The 24,237-nt window shown below is 35.5% G+C and overlaps 1 protein-coding gene across 1 annotated transcript; it reads right to left on the bottom strand.

Annotated features, from left to right (window-relative positions):
* Positions 1-10: 10 nt before the first annotated feature.
* On the bottom strand, positions 11-22,802 carry LOC121380650 (ribosome biogenesis protein WDR12 homolog). The gene is made up of 12 exons (XM_041509576.1): positions 22,731-22,802; positions 12,052-12,137; positions 11,209-11,309; positions 10,107-10,213; positions 8,419-8,534; positions 7,849-8,003; positions 6,655-6,700; positions 5,258-5,355; positions 1,505-1,645; positions 967-1,072; positions 498-630; positions 11-201 (listed from the first exon to the last, which is right to left on the bottom strand). Exons 1-12 carry the CDS (start codon positions 22,781-22,783, stop codon positions 60-62), a joined length of 1,284 nt encoding a protein of 427 aa, XP_041365510.1. The 5' UTR covers positions 22,784-22,802; the 3' UTR covers positions 11-59.
* Between the last annotated feature and the right edge of the window lie 1,435 nt (positions 22,803-24,237).

The raw sequence follows: 24,237 nt of genomic DNA, 5'->3' as shown, positions 1-24,237 counted from the left end.
ACAAGGCAAGTTTTAAAAAAAATCATTTTATTGAAAGCAAAGCAAGTCCAATATTCCATTCATGTCCTGTTATTTGATTTGCTTTTAAAGATTTTTAATTGGTTGTCTGCTGCACCTGACAGCATCAGATCCGGTATTGACCAATCAACAGCTAGGATTTTACCTTCATGTCCACTCATATCAAAAAGCGGGGCCTTGGGGCTGAAAAAAACAACAACAAAAAACAACTTAAAATTATTTTATAGAATGGCTCAAATTTAATAATTAGTAAACTGTCCATAAAATTGTCTCCAGCTTCTCTCCCCCCCCCCCCCCCCCCCCCCCCCCCTTGGATCTAGCCCTGAAATCTTACCAGTAAAACCAGAGTAAATGTGCATCATTTATGTTATTTTGTACAATCTGCATGGTCATTAAATACCACACGCTTTCTCAAAGCTGCACATTTATGGATTTCGTTCTGAAAATTAACATTTAAAACAACGACTAATAATACTTGCCTTCTTGTGTCCCATAATTTCATCACTTGATCATGTGACCCAGAGATAAACTCCCATTGGTTGGTGGGAGACCAGGCCACACCCACCACCCACCCGGTATGAGAAGTGAATGAACTTTTTACAATGGATCCATCTGAAAAATAAAACCAACATTTAGAAGGGAAAAAAGGTAATCGCTGTAGACTTACACTGTACACAAATGTCGACAATGTGCATAAAATTATATGTATACGTGTTTCTACGATTCAATCACAGATCTTGAGATGTGGAAATAATGTATGTACTATCAGTCACATAACTGATTATGAATTTTAAACTTATGATTCTATTTTATGATTCAAGTCTCTGTATAGGCTAATATATCAAGTATTACAATAGCTGTCGCATGAATGAATGAGGGATAAACCATTTGAGTGGAAGCCATTTTAATAAATTAAGCAAAGACTGTCTGATTTTGAATGCTTGATACCTGAAGATCGAGGGTCATACAATCTGAGATGACGATCAGCCGAGGCAGCCACAATCTGTCTATTCAGTGAAGAATATGAAACATCAAAGAAAACCTTGGACCCTTGCTAGAAAAAACCACAAACAGTACATGAGTAAATTATTAACAAACCAATTATTTATTAAAGTACTGTATAGTTTTCCGGTTGTTTTTTTTAAATGTAAATTTCATCACTGAAAAATAATCACAGTAAAATAGTTTTAACTATATGATAAATTATATATCCAAGTTGTCATGAGTATTTCATCAAAGAATTAGGACTAAAGTAATTTTGGGGCAGTACTAAAATCAGGTATTAGAAGAATATTTATCTATGAATAAAAATGAACTTGACAGCCAGAGCAATGTATTAATATTAATACTATTAAGTAAAGTAAACCTTAGGATCGTACAAATTAATATTTTAACGTCTATATAATAAAATATAAACTTAAGCTGGCCTATTTAATAATCATATAAAATAAACAAGTCCTAATTTTTTTTTAAATGGGAATATTACCAATAACGTTTTCTGTACAGCATGTTCCAAGTCCCACAGTCTGATTGTGTGATCCCATGATGCAGTGCACACCTCGCAGCTGTCAATGAACTCCACGGCCGAGACGGCCTCGCTGTGACCTGACAGGGTCAACATTGGGACCTGGATACCAAAATACCATCACATAAAACATGCCGATTTATGTCTTACAAGTTCTATACCAAACACATATAGACGCCAACCCAAGTTACTGTGATATCACTGTCTTACAAGTTCAATACCATACACATATAGACGCCAACCCAAGTTACTGTGAAATCACTGTTTTACAAGTTCACTACCATACACATATAGACGCCAACCCAAGTTACTGTAAAATCAGTTTTACAAGTTCACTACCATACACATATAGACACCAACCCAAGTTACTGTAATATCACTGTTTTACAAGTTCAATACCATACACATATAGACGCCAACCCAAGTTATTGTGAAATCACTGTTTTACAAGTTCTATACCATACACATATAGACACCGACCCAAGTTACTGTGATATCACTGTCTTACAAGTTCCATACCATACACATATAGACACCGACCCAAGTTACTGTGAAATCACTGTCTTACAAGTTCACTACCATACACATAGAGACGCCAACCCAAGTTACTGTGAAATCACTGTTTTACAAGTTCTATACCATACACATATAGACACCGACCCAAGTTACTGTAATATCACTGTTTTACAAGTTCTATACCATACACATATAGACACCGACCCAAGTTACTGTGATATCACTGTCTTACAAGTTCCATACCATACACATATAGACACCGACCCAAGTTACTGTGAAATCACTGTTTTACAAGTTCTATACCATACACATAGAGACGCCAACCCAAGTTACTGCGAAATCACAGTTTTACAAGTTCAATACCATACACATATAGACACCAACCCAAGTTACTGTGAAATCACAGTTTTACAAGTTCAATACCATACACATATAGACACCAACCCAAATTACTGTGAAATCACTGTTTTACAAGTTCTATACCATACACATATAGACACCGACCCAAGTTACTGTGATATCACTGTCTTACAAGTTCCATACCATACACATATAGACACCGACCCAAGTTACTGTGAAATCACTGTTTTACAAATTCCATACCATACACATATAGACACCAATCCAAGTTACTGTGAAATCACTGTCTTACAAGTTCACTACCATACACATAGAGACGCCAACCCAAGTTACTGCGAAATCACAGTTTTACAAGTTCACTACCATACACATATAGACACCAACCCAAGTTACTGTGATATCACTGTTTTACAAGTTCACTACCATACACATATAGACGCCAACCCAAGTTACTGTGAAATCACTGTCTTACAAGTTCACTACCATACACATATAGACGCCAACCCAAGTTACTGTGAAATCACTGTCTTACAAGTTCACTACCATACACATAGAGACGCCAACCCAAGTTACTGTGAAATCACTGTTTTACAAGTTCTATACCATACACATATAGAGGCCAACCCAAGTTACTGTGAAATCACTGTTTTACAAGTTCTATACCATACACATATAGAGGCCAACCCAAGTTACTGTGAAATCACTGTTTTACAAGTTCTATACCATACACATATAGACCCCAACCCAAGTTACTGTGAAATCACTGTTTTACAAGTTCTATACCATACACATATAGACCCCAACCCAAGTTACTGTGAAATCACTGTTTTACAAGTTCTATACCATACACATATAGACCCCAACCCAAGTTACTGTGAAATCACTGTTTTACAAGTTCCATACCATACACGTATAGAGGCCAACCCAAGTTACTGTGATATCACTGTTTTACAAGTTCCATACCATACACATATAGACCCCAACCCAAGTTACTGTGAAATCACTGTTTTACAAGTTCTCTACCATACACATAGAAACACCAACCCAAGTTACTGTTCGTTTCTGTTCATGGTGGTGTAATTTACCTGGATGTGTGCAGTCAATTAATTATAAAATGCAACGAAAATATGATACATGTATACACGTAATACAATTTCATATTACCTTTTTGATCTATGAATTTGAATGCCCAATAAAATGAAATTCTTAGCAAACCATAAAAATAAGATTTCACAGTATTAGGCAGTATAAAATATTTAAAGATTGCCTATTATTTCTTTTACGTTTATCGGGGTATGAACAAAAACAAAAAAAATCATTGTCAAACTGTGTGTATCAACGAAGTTGTTAAAAAGATTGTTAGTCGGAAAAAAACCCTTTAACAGTGGCAGTCTATTTAACTGACAAATTCATATTAGATTTTCTGAACCAAACTGGCAATGTTGGTACATAGTGTATTATTAAATGGGTGACAAAATAAGTCTCTAATCATTTGTCTACAGAATGTTGACTTGGACAAAGTTACCAGCCAAAGCTCGACCTTAGCGGTAGCCCAGGGTATTTTGGCTACCGATTTCTCATGCGGACTACCAGTTGTCTAACCCCGGTAGTCCGCCGGGCTACCAAATGTTTTGACATGTCCAGTCACTCCACAATCAACAAGACATTTGATTCATCAGTGTCTGAAATTCCACCTTTCATGTGCGCTCTCCCTGCTGTCAGGAGTCTCTGTAACTGTTAATTCCTCCCCTAGTGTGACCCACAGGCGGCGGTTGCGCAATACAATTTAGTGAAATAAAGGAGTATATTTGCCAGTGGTAGGATTTTTTTTAACATAGCAGACAAAAACAAATAATTTGATATAATCCAGTGGCCAGATATATCTGGTTCGTACGGGTCATGGGTTATGGGTTAACTATTCGTAGTCATTTATGACAATCAACAACACGGCTCGTTGTTTTTACGCCTACTTATAACAAACGCTTTGTATGATCAAGACTATTTGCTGCCAGCTGAAGTCTAAACTAAAAGATAATTCAATAGCGGTTTATTTCCTTCTAGGCTACCTAGTGGTAAATTGTCAAATTATTGTTTACAAAATTAATATCTATTACTATGTTAAATAAATGTATAAACTGACGAATATTTTCAATGTTAAAAATATAAATTTTTCTTACAAATTAATTTTAATGAAATCTCTCTTATCGTTTGCTATGGCTTTGCGCGATAACGTCGCTCAAAATGACATCTGACCGTGTCACGTGATAACACAAACACACATGGCGATCCCCTGTCTGGGATAATTTGCTTTCGGCATTTACAAGTTTATTGCCACCAATACAAACCGCTATTGTTTTGGAATAAAGGCAAGTTTTGTTAATATTCTTCAAAATTACACCTATTGAACATAGTGCAGCCATTTTAAGTATTAAAATATGCAATATCGATCTGAAGATCGTACAATGAGCATACAGCTGAGTTCTACTCGTGAAAACCGTATAAGTATTTCAATAATATTTTGTAAGACTTCATTACGAGATTAGGCCTAAAACAATAAATAATAATAATAATAATAATAATAATAAATACTATTGTGTATTCCTGGAATCATACCAAACAAGTCGGTAGTTTTGTTTTGTCCATTTGCTCATGATTTACAAAAACCCACCCTAAAACGTTTAAATAAAAATAAATTATTTTTCTTTTTTCTCTGTAAAGTTGTGGGGCTACCAATTTTTACTAAGTCCTACTAGATTTTAGAACCTGGTAGCCCGGTGGGCTACCACTGAAAAAACTTAAGGTCAAGGCCTGCCAGCCCTGTTAACTTGAGTAGCTTACTCTCGTTTGCAGCTTGGATCCAGACATCTTTTTTCTTTTTATTGGCTTTTCTGTTTGTTCTTCATCTTCGTTATTGTCCCCCTCACACTGTGTAATATCTGTAAGTGGATAAAATGCAGAACTGTCATTAAGGATTGACAGTAATGTTTAAAACCATCTGTTAAGCAAGGCTATAGCAAAGCTCAAACTTAATAATAGCACTGATGGCAACTGCCATAGAAAGAAAGAAAAGAAATGTTTGATTTAACAACGCACTCAACACATTTTATTTACGGTTATATGACATCAGACATATGGTTAAGGACCACACAGATTTTGAGAGGAAACCCGCTGTCGCCACTTGATGGGCTACTCTTTCCGATTAGCAGCAAGGGATCTTTTATTTGCGCTTCCCACAGGCAGGATAGCACAAACCATGGCCTTTGTTGAACCAGTTATGGATCACTGGTCGGTGCAAGTGGTTTACACCTACCCATTGAGCCTTGCGGAGCACTCACTCAGGGTTTGGAGTCGGTATCTGGATTAAAATCCTATGCCTCGACTGGGATCCGAACCCAGTACCTACCAGCCTGTAGACCAATGGCCTAACCACGACGCCACCAAGGCCAGTGCAACTGCCATAGCTGCAGGGCTTTAATGATAGCATTTTTTTTTGCAACAGGATAAAAGTAACTGCTGTCTGTTGATGGAATAATTTTTACTTTTTATATTAATTTTATTTATTGCAAATGTTACTAACTTCTGTAAGCAGGCTCAAAATTGTTGTGAGTGATAATTTTGCCTATGACAAAAACATTTCAAAATTGCTGTAAGTAAAACAAATTCTGATGTTTGAGCCCTGTTATAGAACAGAACACGTGAAATACAATTTAAGTACAATTTATACTCATAAACTAACACACAACTGTACTTCAAAAATTAAACTCAAAATTGACATTTATTTGGGTCTTATTTGGTCACAGTAATACCCAAGGTACTTAAGTACATTTTCTAAAAGAGAATATTAAAATTGTATACATTTGAGAACAATTATTCCTATGACTTCCTTCTATTCTTCAACCAAAAAGACGTGTGAAATGAATGAAATATTTACACCATGCCATGCATAATACATTAAACAATATACAGTAAAAAATGGTTAATCATCATCTTATACTTACAGTTATGTTGTTCTGGGCACACGCCTAAGCTATCCGTCCAGGACAAGAGGAATAATGGTTAGTTATTAGTGGTTATTGAGAGAGAAAAAAAAAGACAACTCCTCCCTAATGAACCATTAAAACTCTCTGGATGCAAACCCAGTACCTATGAGGGCTTAATCATTATACCACTAAATCTGACTTTCTTTGGTTTAAAAACACTCCAAAACTGTTAGTGATTATTACGAAAAAACTTACCTGCAGACCACAGTTTTAGCATTTTGTCCCAAGAACCACTGCAAAACTGAAATGAAAACAAATAGTAAATTTTATTTGTGATTAACAGAACATCGGATACAAGCGGAGGTAGCAATATCTTTTATTCAGTTAGAAATAAAATATCAAGCAGCACAAATCAACAATATATGACCTAACTGGGTCTGATTACACACTCAAAAGTACGAGACTTGTCATCACGGTTTAATGTCTGGTGAGTTAACTGAATTTAAATGATGCAAGGTGGCTTCCAACAGAAAATCTTATACAGTGAAATCTGTCTAAAGCAGACTCCCAGAGGACCAGATAAAATCTGGTTTTAAGTGGTATCCGGTTTAAAGAGGTAATGTGAAAAAAGGATCTGTGAAAAACATCGGGTTTCGGGGGAATTCTGTTTAGCAGAGTTTTCCAGTATGTGGTACACATTTGAACATTATCAGGAGTAGATGGGGAGTGGATTCTAAATGAAATGTCTTACAAAGAAATATATTTAGTGGGTGGTTGCAATGACTAATTTCATTCTGTGACAACGTGTTTTTTACATATTTACCACCATTCACCCCATCTATGGTCATTTCTCGAACACCAGGCATGGGATTTAGTTTGAGGTGCTTTAGTCATAAAATGATAAATAAGTGATATGTGCTGTGGGAAAGTGCATTTAAAAGATAACATGCTGCTAATGGAAAAATCTTGTTGGTTTTCCTCTCAAATCATATATCAGAATGATCAAAGGTTTGAAATCCAATGATTAATGTTAAGTAACTCAAGTAGGTAGAGCCTTAAAGTGACAGACCTTAGTTTATAAACACTACAACATATTTTTTCACTATTACAGCTGTTTTTGATAATTTAAATCAAACACTACTGTACTGTTTATGGTATCTTGGTGTTTGTAATGACACAAAATGCATTTTTTCATTATTCTAAAAATGCACATGCATCTGAGAAGTAATGAAGGTAAGTTCTAGTTATTTTTAGACAATATTTCCATTTAAATATCACAGACTTTAGCGTCTGTCTGTTATAACCTTTCCCAAATGTGTGTTGCAGGTTTGTAGATTAACTAAACTTAGTATCCATTTCCACAGGCATAGGCTGAAACTAGGGTTTGCGCCTTTAAAGTTAAATGTTGTAATGCCAGAAAGAAAAACGATGAAATAAAGCTGGACATACTCTCTGACATCCTGCATCGACTGCAACACACTGGACACTTCCAGCATGCCCTCGGCAGATACACATGCAATCAACTTCGTTCTTCTGTCGATCCCACTGCCAAATGTGGACAGTCTGATCATGTGACCCGGTTATGAAAGAACTTTCTCTGTCATCTGTAGTACACATGTAAAAACCAGTGAAGTTAGCATACAGCAGGACGGAATATCTGATATAGCACACAAAATAACAGTGATCTTATCACATTCAATGAAACTTTTAAATAAATGTGACAGACATGTAAATTCATTACAAGAAATTTCTCTCCCCCTGTATGTCCATCTCCCCCACCTCCGTCCCACTCCTCTATGTATTTCTCTCCATCCCTCTTTTCTCTGTCTATCTCTCTCTCCTTTCCTCTAACCATTTCTGTCGGTCTGTCAATCTCTTTTACACACACAAACACATACATGCACAGTGGTTTAAGGTTACTAAATTTGAATTTTTTGTAAGCATTAAGAAATCATTTTGAACTACATGTTACATCCAAATCAAATGTGACATTAAACTCACAGAATCAAAAATATTTACCACACTTGATCCAGGAAACTGATGCAACAGGCGCAGTGTGTGCGGGAATGGTCATCAAAGACTTCCCATCACTGGTCCACAGTCTTGTTGTGTTGTCATAACAGCCAGACAGAATGCTGAACATAAATGAACAAGGAAATATTTAAATCTGTTATCAGTTTCTGAGACACCAGATTTTGAACCATTACATTTTTTAAAATGTATCTTAGTACCTGCATCTACAACCATATGTTCCAATTTCAGATCATTCTTCCTTTCAATTTGCTCAGACTGCCCATGGTTGTTCTATTTAATTAACATTCAAAATACTAGTAATCATCAAAAAGATTTATATTAATTGTAATAGAGACAAGAGGACTTGTTTATTCTCCCATCCCTAGCCATGGAAGAATAAATCTGTCTTGCATGGGCTATGACGTCATTGAATTTAACATGGAGAGTATTACGGCGTTGGTAATATATGACGTCATATCAATGCGAGTTGGTTAGGTTTAGATCAATATTTTGTTATTAAAACCTTCATTATAAAAGCTTGTTAATTTGTAGTTATAATTATATTTAACGCATGAAACAGATGCAGCAAATATGATAGTGTAGTTTATTTATGATAAAACGGTCAAATAAAGAAGTTACTTTTTCAGCCATATTTGTTTGTTTGTGTAAAATAATGGGTTTATTTATCGAATAGATGGGAAAGGAAGGAAATGGTTTATTTAATGATGCACTCGACACATTTTATTTACAGTTATATGGCATCAGTGAATAGATGGGAGAAAAAAACTCCTTCATATGCGGTCATGTGGGATAGAAAAAGTACATCCATGGTGGTGGAAATTTCAACCCTGGGATTCGGCAAACCTCGTCCCAGGTCGAAATTTCCACCACCTCGGGTGTACTTTTTTTATCCCACATGAACACATATGATGGAGTCTATTAATCCTGTCCTGCATTCAATGAATGTGTATCCTCCATTACGCCATAAAATGTTAGCCTGGTTTTTGCACTTACTGCTGCATTAATGTAAAAGAGTGTGAACCAGTCTAAAAACAATTGGGAAGTATTCAGCTCAGGTCAAGAAAGAAAGATGGCGTGTCATTAACTGCTTCTTCAGTACAAAACAGTCAAGCTTAGTCATTGGTTAAAATAATGTAATTTTGTCTCACAAATGTATTACAAATATATACTGATGGAAAAAAATGAGGGAACACACAAACAGTAACAGCAAACACTGACTGAAACCAGACCCATACACAGTGTCTGGAAGTCAACTGCATTACTAGCAATCAATCCCACATCTGTGTACTTTAAACAGGCATTATAGAATGTGAAAAAGTTTAGATTTGATACAAATCAATATCAGAATACAGTATCAGAATACTGGTCATTTAAATTCAATTGTGTTCGTCAAAAACATGTCAAGTGGCTCCTACACAAGTGCAATAAATACATGCAACAGAACTGCATAACTTTAAAATACTTTGATAACATAAAAATATTCAAACAGGTGCTTACAATCTTAAACAATGAGTAGAGTGTGATAAATTTTTATTAATCAAAATTCTGCTCCTAAAATAAATATTTTTCTTATTTTAGGCACATTGTGCACCTAGTTTAAAGTGTTAACAATCGAGGCCTGCTTTGGCATTAACGCTGACTGTGAGAAATAAATGAGACGCATTCCTACTTACTACTGGCCGTTTCCCTGCAGACAGCTCACCCAGTCGTCGTGAAGGAGAGAGTTTTCAGGTTCCGGGGCCGGGTGCCGTTCCACATACTCAATCTCAACAACAGTTTCCTAAACACACAGCAGGGAAAGTCTCTTATTCAGTGCACAAAAAAACACCCCAAAAAACACAATGGCTACATTGATTCTTTTAAGATGTATATAGCCATGATGTATGCATGACAGAAAATGTGATATTTTAAACTCAAGCTAATATTTAAACTGTTAAATTGCCTCAGTGGTGCATTGGTTAAATCATTTGACTCGTCTGGTAGGTGCTGGGTTCGCGTCCTGGTACCGATTCTGACACAGTAAGTTTTAATAGCTCAGTGTAGAGGCATAAGACCACCACACTGATTTCTCTCTGACAAACCACAGCATGACTGAACTTCATTTGGACACAGTCACACAAATTTAATTAAAATCAAATCTAACTACTAAACTAAACATTACCGTCAGGGTGATTGTCGTCATTATTATTATTTGTTACTGTTTGACTGTTATTGTGTATTGTTTCAGGTGTATTGCAGCATTAGAATGTGTTTGTAATTACCGTTCTTACTTGAAAATAGTTTCTGAAATATTCTGAAGCTCATATTTATTAGCTGTAATTAACGAATTTGAACTTGAATGCAAACAAAGTCTACTTATGAATTGACAACTTAGAAATATGAATTTGTAGCTCCACCCAAACACAGCAAGACAGTGTAAAGTAAAGATTGTTTTGTTTAAGGACACCACTAGAGCACACTGATTTATTAATCATCGGCTATTGGATGTCTATCATATGGTAAGTTCGAAATATAGTCTTAGAGAGGAAACCCGCTACATTTTCCCATCTTTTATATGCACCATCCCACAGACAGGATAGTACATACTACAGCCTTTGATATACCAGCCGTGGAGCATTGACTAGAATGAGAAATAGCCCAATGGGTCCACCGACGAGGATCGAACCTAGATAGCCTGCTCATCAGGCGAGCACTTTATCACTGGGCTATGAACTGCCCTCGCTTTACAGAGTTAAAGAGTGGACAGATTTCAAGCACATTGCTACCAACACTTACCAATGATATCCCCTTGTCATGAAGATGTTTTTCAAGGGTCACTCGTAAGAATTCTCCATCTATGAGGAAGTCAAACTGTTGTCGCCCGGCACCACGATTGTCTATCACCAAACAAGAGAGTGGAAAAGTTTGAAATAGAAACATGGTATGACTTTTCACAAAAATTAAAGAAATGAACCAATTAGATAACATACATGTATATAATTTCTAGGTATGAAATGCAGGCACTAATCTACACTGTAAAATGTCATTTTGTTTTTGTTTTGAAAGTCAGCTCAATTCTGCGGACTTGTTAGCAGTGGTGAAAAACTGAAAGCACCATAATATAAAAACAAAATGATATCAAGACACTGACCGTTTCTTATGAGAGTTCATTTTAGATCAAACAATTCTGTTGTGTAAATATCTTCACTAACAGCTCACTCAGTACCTTACCACTCCCGAGTGGTCATCAACTCATGTCGTACTATTCGCAGTTTCACATCATTGAGTCATTTACCAAAGTTTGGCACCCAATAGCTGATGGGGAGTTGTTAAACTTTCATTCATTAATTTCTTTCACAGATGATTTAGCCAAGTAATTTTGTTACCTAAAGTAGTAGTATTTGATAACAAAATATTACAATTTGGACAGTGTAGAATTCTGAACCTTTCCAAATAAATGCAAAGAAATGTATATAGACCAATAAATATTCACTTTGACCATTTTTAGATTTCTCTTCTTCCTTATGCTAAGGGAAAAGTCACTTCTGCCACTTTTTCAATCCCAGATTACTCACCCCTTCATAAAAGAAAATATCCCTTAAAACTATTTAAATAGCCATATGTAAGCCCGATACTTACCGCCTAACAAGCCATTTATGAGATCACCGAGTTCTGTGGTTGACACATTCGATGGGACAGAGAAAGGAGAATCAGGAACTGCAGCACTGTAATATAAATTGATATAACACATATGTACATGTGTCTGTCAGTTTGAACCCACAACGAGCGTGTTTCAACCTTAATTAAATGTAAGGATGTTAAACCAGTTGATTGATCGAAAACCTTGGCCATGTAAATGTATTCGTAGGTTCAATTGAAACACCTGGGCCATGTCCGTCGTTACTTTCCATTTAGTTACAATCGGAACAACTCGTCACATTCCGCTACACTATATTTGGCAGAAAGATATTGTTTACGAGCCTGAGTTTTTCCGAAGTTACATTGTGTTTGAACATTTTCGTTTCTTACGGAATATACCGAGTCTACTATATCAAACACCCAATCGTCACTGTGAACGATGTCAACAACAGCTATCATTGCCTGTACACGTGCCAGTGTTGGGGGAATTTCAAATTAACTGAACTCTTGACAGGTCACTAATGATTTTGTGGTGAGTGACCTGTCAACAAGCGAGTTGTTGTACCTGTCAACAAGCGAGTTGTTGTTTGTTCAATCTTTTTGCATGTGCCTACATCTACTGAACACGTTGCCTTCTGAGTTGGTGTAATTTCTAAATAGTCAGGTTTTGTAATTAGTTCCCGGTTTGATATTGGCTGACATTAACGAATGATACTAGCTCACATTAACGAATGATACTAGCTCACATTATTGTATGATATTGACACAATATTCTACTACGTTATTATCGTGATTTACTTTGTATGGTTTAGAAATATTGTTATCATTATTTGATTGTTTTGTAATTAAAATAGTGATTATGCCTTTAAACTTGTGTTGTGTGTTTATTTCTCTAGTGGATGTGATTATTGTTTGTATAGACTGCTGTCAGCTTAGTATTTTTTTAATTCCTCGTCATACGGCCGGCCATAAAAGCACCTTATTCATTCCATGACCGAGCCTTTGTAAAACATTCCAGATGTTTGATTGTATGGGTCCCGTGACAACATAATAATTTTAATTTGTAATATGACAAGTTCCGTTTCCTTCTTTTGTGTTGTTATTATTGTTTTATTGTTTGTATGATAACATATTTTTAAAGTGCAATTTAAGTTATTTTTTTTAACGAAGTTCGATCGCGGGTCATTCAAAAGTTTAAGTGCATACTCTGATACACACAAACCTATATTCCCCTTTCCTTCTTAATTTCTAAATTCCTGATTTTAATGAGAAGAGCAAGAATAAAAAGGAATTTTCTTTTTTTAATTCGCTAAAATCATCTTAATTGTGGGAGGGAACTGACAAAAAGTCGGGAACAAACTAACAAAAAGTGGAGGGCACTGGAGGGGCGAACTGGTTTGGGGCGAAACGTCTAGTACCCATTTTATTTCATGTACCATGACAAAAAATATAGAATATTATTTCCGTAAGTATCGTATTCGTGTTTTTGTTGTTAACCGAACCCAGTTTGGGACGTCGATGGTAACTGTCCAATTGTCGGTCTAGTGGACATTTAGGGTTGGTTTGTCCTAGATCTCATCCCCCTCCAATAAATATATTTAATATAGTTTTGATTAAATTCATTACCAAATATTTGCTAATTTTTCCGTCTTTGGATATTAATGCCTTACCAGCGGTTTACTTTCTATCAGCTGAAGCTGGGTGAAATCGTTGTCTGTAGTGTATTTAATAAGAAACCACAGCACATCAGTAGTATGCAGTGTGACATAAATTAAATTATTACTTTATTTTTTTAATTAACCTATTTTATGTGTATGTTGTGAATATATTGTCTGAATATTATTGTAGGTCTATACATGTATTTTGTGTATATGGCTCGAGTAGTCTGGAAAGACGTAGAAAGTGTGGTTCATTTTATGTCCTGATCTCGTTACATACCCTATATATATATATATACATATATCAGAGATGGGGTAATCGTAATCATGTTTGTAATCGATTACATGTTTTCATGTAATCGCAATCGTAATTGATTACATTGTTTGAAAATGTCATGTAATCATAATCGATTACTTTTGTCAAGTAATCGCCCCATCTCTGATATATATATAGCCTGTATTCAAAACTTGTGGCACCATGTTTCAACCATTTCTCAACCAAAATAGTGCAACAAATGGACACACAAATCAAAAATGTATAACTTACCCTACTCACAAAATCCTGATTAAGTACTTTATTAGGCATACAAATTAATAAATCTTCAACGGCAACCTTAAAACATATCCCTGCCATTTTAAATTTGCTATGTAGATGGAAGCAACTCGCTGTGCATATCAATAGATATAGGATACATCAATGAATACCATCAACGTCCCAAACTGCATTAATCTAACAACAAAAACACGTATACGATATTTACAGAAATACTATTCTTCACTTTTCAGCTATGATACGTGAAACAAAACAGATTGCAATCAATTAACGTAAAAAAATTAACAACGTGGACGTAAAACAAATCCATTCTAGTAAATAAAAGTGAAACACCCTCCGGTAAACAGGAAATAGTGTGTTGTTTGTAACTGCGTTCAGGCACATGCGTTTGCAAAAAGTATCATACCGCACATATGCAATTAGTCATTTTCCATTTTTAAGGCCACTAGATGAAAACATATATACACAGTTAACGAACACTTTGTTTGTTCTGGTCCGGTCCATGTTTTACCAACACCCATTGCTACTGATAGGCATTACGTTCATACCAGTAAATAGTTTGTAATTTTTTTTTAATGAATTGATTCTTAATTAACATAATTTATACACCCAAAATTAATTACAATTGTTATGAATGGATTATGAATACTATTCACTACAGTTGAGGCACAAAAATGTAGCATACCATTTGCAGATTTTATCTTCCTCCATTTTAAGTCAATTTCTACGAGTCATATGGACCCGATATCGGTAATTTTAAGGAATAAACAAAAACGAAGGAAATGTTTTATTTAATGACGCACTCAACATTTTATTTACGGTTATATGTCATTGGACATATGTTAAGGACCACACAGATATTGAGAGAGGAAACCTGCTGTCGCCACTTCATGGGCTATTCTTTTCGATTAGCAGCAAGGGATCTTTTATATGCACCATCCCATAGACAGCAATAGAACATACCACGGCCTTTGTTATAACAGCTGTGGTGCACTGGCTGGAGCGAGAAATAGCTTGATGGGCCCACTGACAGGGGGTCGATCCCAAACTAACCATGCATCAAGACTTAGTCAAATTAATGGTTTTGGGGGTTTGTAAAGTTTTGTATTTAGATACTTACTTGTTTGAACTTTATTGTTAATGAAAATATTGTTTGAACTTTATTGTTAATGAAAATATTCTAGAATGAAGAAAAAACTCACAAATGAAAGACAAGCAGACAACAACAAATGGGATGTTAAAGGAGGGGACAATCAAGGCATTTGGCCTGGTATGCATATTCAACGATATATAATGCACATTATTGCTTAATATCAACAAGTATAATCATATAGGTAATTAATAAAACGGTTAAATGTGACGGCTATTATATATAACGGGCGCAGCCATTTTGTACCAACCCACTGAACAGGCCCTCTGGCGAGCTGGTGGTTACGTAATACCTAACGTGTCACATCAGGAATTAGTCTTCGAACTGAAGAAACAAAACATGTATGTATACCTGATTTTTGCGGATGCATCGCAATGTTTTGTAATAATAGCCATCCCAGTAAGCCAGTAACAATTATATATTATTTTTCAATACAAAATAAACCACCATTGTCAAAGTGTTGAAATAACTGTCTTATGTTTTGTACATAAATTAACCCATGTACTGAAATAATAATCAGAGTGGTTTTTTTTGTTAATTGGTCTTTTCTTTCCGTGGCCTGTACCTGTGGTTCCTAATTGACATATGTATATTTAGACGGTCCCCAGACACTGTGTCTAGACACACTAAAAAGACATGCCTCTTTTATTATGATCACAGTGTATTGTGTGGTAACCGTACGGATAATCGTAATGGGCATTATCAGCTGCCCTGCTTTATTACTGTAATTCTGTAAAACCCTTGATTAAGTAGACTTTCCCATCTAAAATCACAAAACTGACCAATTACATCTTCCAAAAGAAAAGAAAAGTATTACTTGGGCATTGTGAGTGGTCGTTTTTGCTCGAACATACCCTACCAATAGGCCTAATAATATGCATTTTTTCTATTGATTTTTTCAAAAACAAAAATACTATAACTCCATTTCATTCTATTGATGCAAATTGAAATATATTTAGTTAAATAGTTTATTATACTATCAAGTTATTTATGTCAGGGTATAATCTACCATACATTTTGGGCCTGGTGAACGGCCCCATTCCCCTAACGTAAATTCCCAATCCAATACCAAACTTTTTCCCCAATTACGACCCAACATTTTCCCTATTAAGATTCCCAAAGTTGCTCTTATGGTGGTCACTTGGAACTCGTAATCCCACTCGGCAAGCAATTTTCTTCTTCTTCTTGTAATTTGGTGTCGTTTCCACAATTCCTAATGATGGCATCGAAAAGGTTTTGTTTCGGGTTTTCCAATTGATTACGAACACATTTGAATACAGTCTGTTGTATCGTAGTTTTTAGTAATAATGCTCACATTGTCTGATATATATACATTTTTGGTAGAAGAATAACACTTTTTGTTTTAATTTATCTATTTGCTTTACGACATATTTGGGATCTATCGCAACACATCCAATCCGCTATTTGCTTACTTCGAACAGACCTAGAAAGTAAAGTATTGGCACCCTGCACTACCATTGGCTTTGCTATTTTAAGCAGACGATCTTATTTTGTAAAAAGGTGTGTACTTATGTTTCCTACTTTTTTTAAAAATATTTTTATTTTTTTATTTTTTTTTTAAAATTATTTTTGGTATAGTTTTTGTAATTAAAAAAACCCTGTTACTACAGTAGTTGTAAATTAAGACAAAAAACAACTTTAATTTAAATGTGCTACTCACTCCCTTTGAAGTAATGGATTATGGCCATACCCGATGTCACAGCATGTGATGAACAGCACATGTGAGTTTGTACACAGTTACAATGTAATAGTTCTTCTGGGAGATTATTAAATTGTGTATTATAGATATTGAAACTTAATCAAGTTGATCCGGTCAAAAATTAACATTTACCGACCAGCGGTATGTTACTTCTTTATTATTTATGATTGAATAATGGGGCCATTCCAGAATTAAGCAACATGCACTCGGGAGAGGGGGAATTATGGGATGTGTGACAAAATGTCATTGGGGGGGGGGGGGGGGGAGAGAGAGAGAGAAGTGGTGGTTGTTATTATTGTGCAACGTAATTTTAATTCATAAAGTAATATGCAACCAGTCATGGCTATTTTGTTTTAACATATATGTACATATTACTAAAGACCCCAAAGTAAAATATGAAAACAAAATATCGCAATCAACATGACACTGAATCGACTGACAGGGACATGAGGGCGGGGAATGTTGACAAGCGTTATACAATATATTTGCAGGAGTGGAGGTGGTTTCACGGTCACAAAACGTTACACGAAGGAGAGGGGTATTAAAACTGCAAGATTTTGCGTTACATATTGTTAAATGGACACAAAGATCAACAAAGGACTATTCAACAACAGTGTAATGCAGTATCGGACATTTGCTTTTACTCCAATTTTTAAGACCACCTCCCATAATGAATTTGCAATAAAGTAAGGGCGACCCGATGTAAATATATTTGAATCTTTTATTTGCCGTCTATTAGCTAGCGGTCAAGCCTAAATAAATATTAACCAGGTAATAATGCAAACTTAAAAAATGCCCATAGCAAATGTCAGCCTAATAGGACTATTTTCATTAATATAGGTTCACTGCAGGACCAATCAAATTAATGTTTTTGTTCAATAAAAAAAAATAGCAGGGGGTGTGGTGGGAGAAAAACATGTTTAAAGTGGACAACACTTGTCATATAAAACATTACCATTTTGAATGGTGATATAATCATGACACTGACATGAAGCTCTGACATTTGATACAACTTTAAGATGAACAATGTTTTAGGTGTCAAATAATTATAACTTTGTGTAGGTATACACCACTGATTTATTTGCATCAACCATACAAAGGTAAGAAGATTTAATCCCTCATGGCATAACCACTTTTAACAATATATCACACATGTATATATTAAGAAGCATCATACAGTGGTTATTTCCTCCCCACCACCACCACCCCAAACACTCCATCTTTAATAAAGTATTATAATTAAACTTATTGATGTCATTACCTGTACTAAATATTAGGAATACAAATAAAAAAGACATTCAGAAACTTGTTAAAATAAATAAAACAATTGTTTTTGTATAGTTTTTAATGCTTTATATGATGAAGATATATATAAAATGGGAATACCAATTTGATCAATGTATTGGTATTGATTATTCTTGAAAATCCCCTTTTTTGTATTTGAAACGTTATTTTTTCCCAACTGACCAAAAAGGGACCCGGAAAAAATTGTCTAGATTATACCCTGTGTGTTGTTTTACAAGTCAGGTTGATGAAAGCGAAGCGCACTGTCATAAATTAGAGCATTTGTTTACACTGTGCATAGAGGAGATGGACGGAGCTGATGTCACTTCGCCCCAAGCTATACCACCGGACGTCACAAAAACAAAACAAAATGGCTGCCCCAACGTAGCAGGAATAATCATGGTTTTTTATTAACTCTAAAATTACGCATTTTTCATTTGTTAAAGTGTCAGTATGTGTTGGTGGTCTGGGTCTTTCCAACACATAAGGCTCTTGTTTGAGTTGATTCTACCTTTAATTACGCGAACAATGCACAAGTCTTGACAAGAAAACAAAGTGAACGAAGTTGGAAGCATAACGCAGTTTGGGAAGTTGATGATAAATGTATTTTTTATTATTAATAAAATAAAATTGAGGCAAGATGAAACATGGGGTGAAACCACTCGGTTAGACTTAGAGGGCAAAACGACCCGTTACCCTCTAAATGATAGTTTTTGGTCTAGCTGCTGTCACATGAAATTTTAGGGATAAATCAGCGGTGACCAGTCATAACGTTCCCGCATCAAATCGTCCCCTCATACGAAGGACCATATCGTCCCCACATACGAAGGAGGCTGTCCGTTAAATAAACAAGTAAACGGGGTAGGTGAAATAATTAGTTGCCGTAAGCATGTAATGGCATTCAGGGATTGAATAGGGCTGAAATAACATTGAATTTGATTCCACTTCTCTCATATAATTATTGTGTATGTGTTGTGTAGTTGGTGTTAAGTGTGACCGGGGACGTTTTGGTAGAAACAGGGGACGTTTTCACACAGGGACGATTAGGCCCCCCCCCCACCCCAAAAAATAATTGGTTTCTGGTCACCCGACCGACCCTAAATTTTGCCACCGACCCTGAACTTTTTTTTTCTGCTGGGGTGGGGTGGGGTGGGGGGGAAGCGCACAGAGAAGTTGTGGTCGCGGATAGACAAAGCAGATGACAGAAGTACTCAAGTGGGATAACTCTTACACGTCAGTGTGTTAAATGGAGGTTGAAGGGTGTGTGTGCGTGGGGGGGGGGGGGTAGCAGCGATGGTTTTTATACACCCCCACCCCACTTTTTGGCACCTTCTTACGCCATGCCCTGGACCCAATCACTGGCGTTGTTAGAGACTGGACCCAGACTAGACATGCCTGGACGTTGAATGGATATGAGAATAACTAATTTGTTTGAAATTGGAATCATTAACACGTGCTCTTATTAGGTACCACAGTAATTGGTGACACACGAGATCGCATGACAGTACGGTAACGTGTGTGGCGATTAAACGGCTTTTATTACAAACTGCTAAATACTGTAGGCCTATAGAGGAAAATATATCATATTATCGTAACTCTAGTCATCTCATACATTGTAGGTTTATTTTCCAAAAACAACAACGTGCGATCTCAACAAAACAATCAAGGATTTCTCGATACCACATGCACAGACTACAAGTCATCGCGTTTTTTTTCCGCATGCAAAGGTGAAGGTCATTTGAAGAAGACATGGTACAATTTTCGTTGTTGGCTACTGCTTAGGCCTAGTACCCAGAATTTGTTAATATACACGGGTGTAGCCTGTAGGAAGATACCAAAAAGTGGGGTGGGTGGGCACACACACGTATAAAATTAATATATAAACCATTGATGCTGCTACAAAGTACCCCCTTCCCCGCTTCCTATGCCAGTGATGTAGATAGGCCTATCAACTGCTGAGCATGGGTAATAATTAAATAAACGGAATATTCAAGAATAACCACAAACATTAAACAGTTCACATTTATTTCAGTGTTTCAGTTAATTGGGAATAAATTAATTTGGGTGATTTTAGCATGGGTCCGTTCAATAGGCTAATAAACATTAAAACTATAAGTCCATCCCACAGGGAACGCCTTAGCCCGAGTACTCTGACTGTAAGAGAGCTAGACGGACATTTGAACATAAACACGCTCTCATTATTTATGTCCAAATGTCCGTCTAACTCTCTTACAGTCAGAGTACTCGGGCTAGGAACGCCTTTTTTTATTACTATGAAATTTACTACAAGTTATTAATTTCTAAGCCGATTGATTTGTAAATTGCACACAAAATTAGTATTGTTTTGTTATTTCCAATACAAGTTGGACAAATCTGTGAAGTTTTTGTGCAGTCATCTACTGACTGGATAAATCTGTGAACTTTTTGTGCAAATATCTATTGACCAACTTGGACAAATTTGTGCAGTCATCCTCTGACAAAACTGGACAAAGCTGTGAAGTTTCTGTGCAGTCATCTACTGACTTTTATTGGTGAAAGGAATAGTTTGAATTTTTTTTGTTTTCCTGTCTTTTGAAAATGGCATGTGAAACTTAAAACTGCCTTCATGTCTTTCATCTTGAGACTGAGTTTTTCTCTGGCAAACACATTTAAGGTAGGGTAACCTTTCTTTGAACTAAATTTTTTTTTTTTAAATCCTACCTACCTACCCTACTTTTTTTGGCCATGTTATCTGAAACAAACTTCTTCTTTTTTCCATTCACCTGAAGTGCTTTTTGGTAATCCTGGTAATCTTGATGTTTGTAAAACCACGAAATGCATTTTTTTTATTTCTTAAAAAGCTGCGTGCACTCGAGAAAAAAACGTTAAGCAAGCGAGGTCCAATCTATTTTTAGAGGGAATCTTCCTGTGTAAACGTCACAGACGTTGGTATACCACGTGACCGTTATCATTTTAGTTCGGTTTGTTTTCTCGTGCACGATTCGTGCAATCAACTTCTGATTTGTTGTCGTTTGCTTGTTGTTCATTTGAGATTTTTCTTCACAGTTCGTGAACATTTTCAGTAACAATAAGGTTCAGACAAGTAAGTGTCTCAATACAAAACGTTACAAACCCTTAAAACCAATAATTTTGCTAAATCTTACGATATCTGGAGAGGGGATACAACCAGAACAGAACAGTTGGAACATATCCAGGAGAGGTGAAAGGAACGCAAGTCTGTACGCACTCTGTGAAATTTGTCGTGACGTAGGCATTGTTGTGCTTCGAGCGACATCTACCGGTGACATCAGAATACTAACTTTTAAACTTATTTCAAGCAATTGGGATATGGGGATTCCCATGGTATTCATCAATATAAAACCTGCTTTTTCACTCCATTTGATAAAAACGTGATCTAAGTGTGTTACAGGTTTGTAGATTAACCAAATTATAATTTATTTTTGCTGGATGGAACTAGGGCGTGCGGCTTTAACATTTTGGTTCGGACAATAGTCTGGTAACCAAATCAGAATGGATCTCTTTATTGGAGTCCGTCGATCTCGCCACCGGTCGATCTCGCCACGGGCGAGATAGCCGTAAATTCCACATGCTGCTGGGCGAAATCGCCGTACTCTATATACATATAAGCAGACGGGAATGTCACTGTTTATTACAATAAATTGGTTATTATAATAATATTTAATTAATGTTTTGGGTTTGATACTGTTCTTTATTCCCAAGCTTTAGTTTTTTTTCTGTCATTGCTTTTGTTCAGTTTACTCCATATCAGCAAGGTTGGGCGAGATCGCCGACGTTTTGTGTACCATTTCATTGTACACTTACTTATTGTTTGAGAACATATTAATGTAACAAATTAATAAAATTCAAACTGAAACTCCATCTGTCTGTTTTCTGTCTTCCATACTGTTTACAACAAAGTTGGCCCGACTGACAGTACTTTAAGCTTATTATTATTCAGTGCATGTTTTGGGTTTGATATTGGTTTCTCAAAATGTTGGGCGGAATAAACAGAAAAAAATTAAAAAATATATATAAACATCCACACAATGAGTTTATAAAGTAATTAATGTAATATAAACATTTTAAATCATAAAATTCCTCTTTAGTTAGATATATATAGTACGGCGATTTCGCCCAGCAGTATATCATATGGAATTTACGGCGATTTCGCCCGTGGCGAGATCGACCGGTGGCGAGATCGACCGGTGGCGAGATCGCCCTACTTCTCTTTATTTACTAATTTAGGCATGATTTCGACGGGTATTGTATTATGTAGTGTTTTGCATGACGTTCTGGGTTCCTGTTAATGCTTACTGTTTTTGTTTCGTGAAGAATTTCGCTTGAACATGTGGTACATTTTCATCCATGGCGTTAAAAATTATATGTCTTTTTTTAGAGAGTTCTAAGTAAAGGTACATAATTCTAATAATTAAACAAGGTTATATTCTAGTGTTTTACGCGAGTAAGACGCGTACATCTAAAAAAATAAATAAAAAATAACAATTTTTTTTAATTTAGGCTTCTTTAGCATTTATTCAGAAAACATATCTATAAAGTTTGGAAGCATCGATATTATTCTCGTTTTGTCTAATTGCTACACCATGTACGTGTATAATTATAATTATCACAAATTTGATTAAAAAACAAAACCTAAAAAATATTTTTTAACCAATCAATAATAATTATTAGATGCGCGCATTTGTGCGTTTCTGTGCGTGCGTGTGTGTTCAGGTGTGTATAAAGTGAGTAGTGCGCATGTCGGTAATGTGTTACATTAAAAAAAAAAAAAACCCACCTGCACACGCGTGCGTTTCTCTTTATAAAAATATAAAATATGTCGTAGCGCACAGAGATTCTGTGCGCAGCAGTACGTAGTAGGCCCCTAAGTACATTTAGAGATTTCTGACGTCGTTGACTTTTGCATTAGGAAAGTAAACAAAATTAATGTCCGTCACATTCACAGAAATGTTCGTAAAAATAGGCCTATGGTTAAAACGAACAAAGAAAGCAAGATTGAACTTAACCCACTCATAAACACGGCACATTTCTTAATACCTTTTTTCTATGATTTTCAAAGATTTGTAAAAAAAAAAAAAAAAATTATTTGAAAAAGTATTTTTGTCTATTCTCAGCTGTACTGCTGTCTGTTTTTGTTTCTTTCTATTAATCTTTTGGGGCATTTTGTTTTATTTACTTTTTTTTTAAAGTCAAAAATAAGCATCACACTAAATTAACTCAAACTATTTTTTATATAAATATTATTATAACTATATCTATAGGTTATTTGAACGACGCATTAAAATCCCACCTACCCCTTTTTTTATAAATAATTCAAAATTGACCCATTAATAAGTAATTTTTCTGTCTCATACTCGACCACTGGCCATGTCTGAACCTTAATTGGATACAAGTTTACAAATACGAGCTATCTGGTTATTGAAGTCACATGATTGTAGCGGTGTCTAATGGCACTCTTTTCGCAAATACTTAAAACAAAAAATATATGGTCCTTATATGTTTTAACATAAATATCTTTCTGGATGTCTGTTTATACATTTATTAAAACTCAGAATACAGCATATATTTTTAACCAAAAAAATATTACCATTATAATCATTCATTTGCTCAACTTATAACACGATTGTAAGACATCAGAATTGTATTTGTTTTCCAAAAATGTTGTCTGTTAACATTGGTTCTCAAGGACTTCATTTAGTAATTTGTCTTAAATTATTATTATTATTTTTTATATATAAATTATTATTATTATAAGTACATGTTTTGTTGAACAACATACATGTTTTGACAATACACTGAAATT

This window comes from Gigantopelta aegis, chromosome 9 (genome assembly GCF_016097555.1).
Source record: "Gigantopelta aegis isolate Gae_Host chromosome 9, Gae_host_genome, whole genome shotgun sequence".
NCBI classification, from domain to species: domain Eukaryota; kingdom Metazoa; phylum Mollusca; class Gastropoda; order Neomphalida; family Peltospiridae; genus Gigantopelta; species Gigantopelta aegis.
Note: the sequence above shows the minus strand (reverse complement) of the source record. Positions and strands in the feature narration are given on the sequence as shown.

What these genes read in the sequence shown, in the direction of transcription:
- LOC121380650 (XM_041509576.1), bottom strand. Translation starts at nt 22,783, where the DNA reads ATGGATGAAAATGTACCACATGTTCAAGCGAAATTCTTCACGAAACAA. An exon ending in ATGACAAGGGGATATCATTG is followed by an intron (nt 10,214 to 11,208) that starts GTAAGTGTTGGT and finishes CTGTGTGTTTAG; the next exon opens with GAAACTGTTGTTGAGATTGA. An exon ending in CTGTACAGAAAACGTTATTG is followed by an intron (nt 1,073 to 1,504) that starts GTAATATTCCCA and finishes GGTTTTTTCTAG; the next exon opens with CAAGGGTCCAAGGTTTTCTT.